General features: G+C 41.8%; 1 protein-coding gene across 6 annotated transcripts in view; it reads left to right on the forward strand.

Moving 5' to 3' along the window:
• The window catches only part of Kif16b (kinesin family member 16B), a 486842-nt gene that overhangs the window by 329227 nt on the left and 150715 nt on the right, over positions 1–6900 (forward strand). Inside the window, exon 26 of one of the 6 annotated variants that reach the window (XM_033761167.1) lies at positions 6341–6628. The exons of the other annotated variants lie outside the window; for them this stretch is intronic. Coding sequence (XP_033617058.1) covers positions 6341–6445 — 105 coding nt within the window. The 3' untranslated portion in view covers positions 6446–6628. Of the gene's footprint in view, positions 1–6340; positions 6629–6900 lie in introns of those variants that run through there. 6 annotated transcript variants of the gene reach the window in all.

The following is a 6900-nucleotide window of genomic DNA, read 5'->3' on the forward strand; positions in this document are numbered from 1 at the left end:
TTGCTTGGCTCTTAAATTCACCTTTTAGGTTCTTGACTCTCTCCTTTGAGTTCTTCTTTCTACAGGAGATGGTCCATGTTGTAGCTTTCTCTGCCCTGTTTCCTAACTAGATTTTTGAAGCCAGAATCCTGATTTTGTTTTCAACTGTTTCTGTTTCTTGGAATCTAAGTTCCTTTAAAATTGTTTTGGGGTGTCTGTGTATCACGTTATCAGTTTTTGAACTATGCTATCACCGTGATTGCATTTGAAATAGTTTCTCTACTCAGATGGAGTTAAAGGGTGTGCAGGATGAGATCATTAAAATTCTTACTGGGCCAGAGATTTAGCTCAGTGGTGCTGCCTCCTGCCTTGCAAATGCAAGGTCCTAAATTCAATCCTCGGTAATCCCCCTTGCCCCCCAAAAAGATTCTTACTGTCCTTTTGTGTATCTTATATGTATGTTATTGATTTGGTTGTAACTCTGAGGCCAGATTTACTTTTGAGAAACTTTGCCTTTTAGAAAGGCTAGAAATGTTGACAAACAACTTTATTTGCCAACTCAGATGCCTTAGGCACCTTTTACTTACTTTAAGCTCTGCTCACAAACAAGTGTTTCTTCTTAATACATCTCTCTCTCTCTTCTCATACGTTATCATACCCAGCTAGAAAAGCAAATTACTATCTTCAACACTTGTCTTGTCATCTCTTTAGCCGGATGCACAAGGTCAGTATGCATTTTCTGTCTTTCACATTACTTCAGACAAGTTTGGCCAGTTTTCCCCTAAGTGGAAATTGGTACTTTGCTTTCCAGACTCTAAGAGCAGTTTCCTCAAAATATTTCCAGCCTCTTCTAATAGTTTCCTCACTGCTCTTTTGGCCTCCATGCATTATATAGTTCTAAAGCCAGTGCCACATGTTTTAGGTATTTCTTTTTTCTTTTGTAACAGTAGTACCTATGGCCAAGTACCAATTTCTAAATCAAATAAGAACTGCAATATAAATAAACCATTCTGAAAGGTAATGGCTTAATAATAATAATGACTATATTAGACAGCTTTCCATTGGTATAACAAAATACACTAGCCAATTAACATAAAAATAAAAGGATGATTTTGGCTCACATTTGTGGATGTTCCAATCCATCATTGAGTGTCTCCATTTATTTGGGCCTCTGAAGAGGCAGAATATCATGACAAGAGTTTGCGCAGAGAAAATCACCCACCTCATCAGTCAGAAAGCAGAGAGTGAGGTAAAGGAAGAGCTCAGAGTCCCAGGATCACAAGGGCACACTCCCAATGCCCTGATGTCCAGCCACAAGGCTTTGCCCATTAGTTTTTCCACTTCCCAATAGGGCCACCCTGAGGAACAAGTCATTAACAATGGGCATTGGAGGGCCAGGGATTTAGCTTAGTGGTTCCACTGCCTGCCTCACAAACACAAGGACCAGAGTTCTATCCCCCGTACCAAAAAAAGAACAACAACAATAACAACAACAAAAAACAATGGGCATTTGAAAAATGCTTATCCAAACTATAGCAATGATTTGTGTAGGCCAGCACAGTGACATTCTGCTGGTGTCCCTGGGATCACTTATTCAAATGGCAGGTTGACCCAGGGATAAACTCAGCAAGGATGGCTGGAACTTCCTCCCTTGGTCTTCTCCTAGTTTCTTTATAGTAGGAGTCTTCAAGGCATGACAGTCTTGGGGCAACATTCCCAGAGGGCCAACTCCTGTACATAAGCACTGACGAAACCTTTGTTCAAATCCCTGATCACCATCCAGACCTCCCTAGTTCAGGTCCTATATATCTTTCTCTACCTGTTGACTTCTTTGCAGTCCCTTCCAGCAGTCCCTGTGTTAGTTGCTGATCTGGCACTAGACAGTATACCCAAGCATCACCTATAGCAACATGTGCATCCTTATCCTGCTGGCCTCAGTGAAGCTTTTGGGAAGTGGAGGGGGTTGCTTCCAGTTTTGATTCTAACCTTAAATATCCAGATTAATTCCCTGTGAATTAAAAATACCCTTCTACCCTTCCCTGAAGTCATGTATGACATACTTTACACCACAGAAATGAAACTCCCCACTGGAGTTTGCCTCCAACATGAATGAGCTTTGCATCTATTAGAATTAGACCTCTCCCTTCTTGTGCTTAGAAGAGCAAAGGTCTGACATGGTCTTCTCCAAAAGGGTCTCTGATGACCTTACCTCCTGGTATCCCTGCCCTATGTACTTGTCTTCACTTCAGTGTAGGTGGGACTTACTGACTTTTTTCTAACAATATATTAAAGTGAGGTGGCGTCACTTTGGATATGAGGTTATAAAAGGCTGTGGCTTAATTTGGGTTCTCTCTCAGGCTCTCTGTTGGGTTTCTTATTCTGGGAGAAACCAGGTCCATATCAGTGAGCTTAGGAGTTGAGTTCTCTCCAGGCCATGTAAATGAGCTCAGATGCTGATCTGCCTTGGCCAAGCCTTGAGATGATCATATGTCTGGTTAACACCTTGAGTGCACACAGCTAAGGTGCTCCTAGGTTCCTGAATCACAGGAACTTTGAGATTATACATGCTCATTGTTTCCAGCTCCTGAGTTTTGGTGGTAATCTGTTACACAGCAATAGGTAGCTAATACACAGTCCCATCACCATTTTGTAAATATGTGCATAACACAGGAGCACCCCACCCCCAAACTAGCTGTTGCAAGGCTAGCAGAGGCAAGAAAGAGAGAGCTGAAGGAGAATCTGAAGGGGAGCTGCAGCTCTCAGCCATTTGCCCCTGCTTTCTTTCCCTGGATATTGTGGTCCTTCAGAACAATCAGCCAAGTAGAAAACAGTTCTCTAAAAGTTAAGATGGCAGCAACAAGTAATTTAATGCTTTCTTTTGATTGGTAGCCACGGCATTGACTAGTTTCTCCAGCTGAGACAAGGAAACTTTAGTCCATCTAAATTAAATCTCTTTGGCGTCATTGGTTTAAGCAGCCTACTCATTTTTGCTCCAGATGCACTCTGTATTTCTGTTGTTGGTGTTGTGCAATAGGAGGAGTAGCAGAAATGAATTCTCTTTTCTTTGGTAGGAGGACTGGAGGACTGCTCGCCTCAACCTACCCAGGGTTATTATTGCAGCACATATGGTTTAGAGCTGCTGAGAAAAGTAATGGATCTGCCTGAATTAGCACCCGACTTGGGTGAGCACCGAAGCAGAAATTCTCCCTCCTTTTAACACGTTGGCTCAGTGAGGCAGGCCAAGCCCTCTAATCATCATTGATTATCTCATTCGGCATGACTCCTGGGAAATCTTGGGTGAAAGCAAATTGAATCGGATATTTGCTGCCACTCCTGTAAAAGAGGCCTCTCTTTCAGATTAATTTTAGGGATGATGGGAGCCCAGAAAATGAAGCCCCAGAGCAGTGTGGCCAAGGGGGCTGTCTGGCATTGTAAGAAGTGAGCAGATGTATATAAAAGGTGGCTTTGCAGCAAAGCACAACCTTTTAGCATAGAGGATTAGTCACAGAGGGAGGCTCCTTGGTAGAACTCCTCAGCTGAGCTGGTACAGGCAAAAGACTGGTTGTTAAGGAAGATTAATTAAATAAGGTCCAGACCCCATTGTTCCTGTGGGTGTCCCAGACTCCCTGGGGAGAAAGGAGTTCTCTGAGGTAAGATCTCAGGCACAAAAGGGGGAAAAAAACCCTTTTGTGGATTTTATGTCATTCTAAGGAATCCTTTCCCCTCAGGGGAGGAAATGAATAGGCAAAACTTGAAAAGGCCAAGGGTTTATTATGCTGGCAAGAACTGCTGGAAGTCCAGCAAGCTCCATTTCTGTGCCTCAGCCCTTTTGGATAGGGCTAAATGGATTTAGAGTCCAGAGTCCCTTGCAGCATTTGGCTGAAGCCCCCCTGTCCTGGACCTTCACCTGGAATCACACACCAGCTGACTTCCTCCATTTTTGCCTCCTGATTTCTCCACTCGATTTCTAGTTCACCCTGGGAGCACAAACCCTCATCTTGGAATCTGCTTCCAGGAAACCTGACTTAAGACATTAGCCCTGACTAGTAAATCAGGCAACTGAAAAAAGTAGGGAGGTGAAATCAAAGTCATACAGTAGGTGGCTGAGCTGGGATTTTACAACCAGTCCAGAATTCATGTTCTTTATATCATCCACAGAGTCCACTACTAAAGAGGATGAGTTTGTACAAGGAAAACTTGGTGAATTGTTCATGCTTTGTGTCATATTTTTACTCCCTTTTAGGGGTTTCTTGAACTTAGGGCCAAATTCACAGGCCCTGTTAGCAGCAGCTCTCGGGGAGTTTGTGGTTGATTCTTCAGCATTTCTCAGCAGGGGTGTTCCATTCAGTTTTTGCTAAAATATCAATCCAGTGGCCAATGGATTTGTCCACTGAAAGTACCCTGAAAGACACCTTCCTTGCAGGTGGATTTGTAGCTTCTTCTATCCTTTGGTGCTATAGTACAGGCACATGGGAATATCACACCGAGGAGTCATTGCTTTGTATTTATTTCCTTCAAAAGCTAGAGGCTGGGGACCACTGTCATGATCCTGTCATTATCGTCTGTCTGCCATGGGGAAAATAAACTTTGGGAACTGTGCCATGGCTGAAGCACGGGATTTAGGTGCCAGAGATATTGTGAATGCCTTAAAGTTGAGCAGGGAGATAAGTTGTGAAGATGAGTGATGCTAGAGACAGAAGTCGCTTTGGTCTTAGAAAGATTAAAATACTGACCCATAAGTTAGATGTCAGCTTTAGAAAAAAGACTTCAGTGTTTCATTTCTTCACCTGTATAATAGAGATTCTGATTGTCATTAAATATAGAATTGCTGTGGCTTTTTAATGAGATAATGCATACAAAGGACCCAATGTACGGTTTGGTGTATAATATATAGTCAATGATGATACTTGTACTTGATTAACAGCTTAATCACAAATAGGTTTTGCTAATTAGAAAGGAGGAAATAGGAGATTGTATAAAATATAGCTAGTTGGTATATTAGTACATCTCAGGATATCCTTGAAATCTAACAAACTGCCTGTTCACAAAGTGGTTCTTACTCTGCGCTTATGATCAGGAAAAATTGAAGGCAAGATCTCTGTTATGAAAGCTCCATTTGTTAAAAGAAACTCTGCCTTCCATAGCCAGTTCAATGATGACAATATAAAATATTGAGCCATGACTGTGAACTTTTTTATTTTGATGGGGTTCTATAACTTCAGACTTGCAGACAAATATTTAATGTTTAGGAAGGAATTGCTTGGCTAGGTTGGGCTCTCTTGATTTGAGAAGTACTGAAATTCATTCTCTACATGCTCAGTTAGCCTTCTAGGTCTTAAAAATAGACACTCTGAGTATAAGCTGTGTAACTGGGGCAAACAACACTGACACTACCCCCAAGGACACCCAAAGGTCTCTTTCCTCTACCCTGAACAGCTGATGTTAAAATTAAACAGATATTAAATGAATACACTCTTGTATACATCATGAGTTAATGATTCATAATTGATACCTCTAGGCAAAAAGACAGTCACTATTGTGGCTAAATTTGGGGAGATGACCTCCAAGATTCTAGAATTTTAAGATACAATGACAATTTCTTGAGCCGTGCAGGGTTTCTTATGTTGGCTTTTGCTTGTTAGTGGTTGTTTTTGTGTCTTCAGTGATCTATATAGACATGGCCTTTAGCTTTGAGCTTTCTTGTAAATAAAAATAACTCAGTTATATCCATTTTTGAAAGACTAAACTGGCAGGGGAGTGTGCTAGCTGGATTGGGGGATCCTTGGCTGATGAGGATGTGCTCCTGGGAGGAGTCATGGGCTGATTGTCATGTTTATAGGAAAAGAGCTGAGCTAGGGCTATTCTCCTACCTCCTGACTGTGAGAGACAATCTTAACTTTAAGCAAAGGCATTCCAGAAATATCCACCTCCTGCACCAATACGGATGTGATAAGAGGCCAGGGTCACAGTTCCTAAAGGCTTCTAGATTTCTTCTGCCAGCTATGCTTGATCTGGTGCTTAAAGATCTTGAAAAAAATATATGTGTGTTTATATCATCTCCATCACTTACAGAGTACTGTGCAAGTTCATGATAGAGCACTTGCAGGATTTGGAAATGCTGACTCCACTGAGCTTCTAAGAACAGGGACAGAAATAAAATAAGCCTTGACAACATTGATCCTGGGCTCCACAAATGAAAAATGTAGCACAGTGCAGCCAAAACACACATCTGAAGTTCAGTCCCTCTGTATTCAGCCTTTGTTTACCAGAGGTCAAGAGTTGGCAGTCTTTGCCTGAACTTGGCCAGCAGGAGTCTCTGATTTATCTGGGAATAATGTGGACTTTTTTGTTTCTGTTTCAGGAAGCCCTCTCTAGAACACTACAGTGGCCCACCCTTGCTGCTGCCTCAGCTTCCCCTCACTTACATGATTGGTGTCTGTTATCTGGCAGTCCCTGGGGTGACTGAGGCTGCAGCCACCTTGAGCCTCACACTCTTCAGCTACCCAATGTCAGCAAAGCTCCTTACACAGGTTGTTGTGAAAATCTGATGCAGCAATGTGGGGAATGTGCCAGCTTGGGTTAGGCATTTCATAAACTCAATTTGCTTTTCTTTCTTTTCTCTTTGCCTTTTTTTCTTCTTCTTCTTCTCACTTTCTGCCTTCACTTGCCTTATTTATCATTCTGGTCCCTCCATTTTTCTCTTTCTTTTATGATGCTTTGACATTTGTTTGATCTCTTCTGCAAACTTTAAATAGGTCTCAGTTTAATAGGGTAATCCTGCCTTATTTTAGAGTGAAAGTTGTGTGTTAAATGTGTCTTTTGGTTCCCTACAATTTTGAGATTTAGGGGGACTTATCAGACAGGTAAAAAATGACTTGACAACGAATTAGTTATTCTCTCTCGCTCTTTTTTTTTTTTTTT

Source organism: Fukomys damarensis, unplaced genomic scaffold (genome assembly GCF_012274545.1).
Source record: "Fukomys damarensis isolate Sample0158 unplaced genomic scaffold, DMR_v1.0_HiC HiC_scaffold_7, whole genome shotgun sequence".
In the NCBI taxonomy this organism is placed as follows: Eukaryota; Metazoa; Chordata; class Mammalia; order Rodentia; family Bathyergidae; genus Fukomys; species Fukomys damarensis.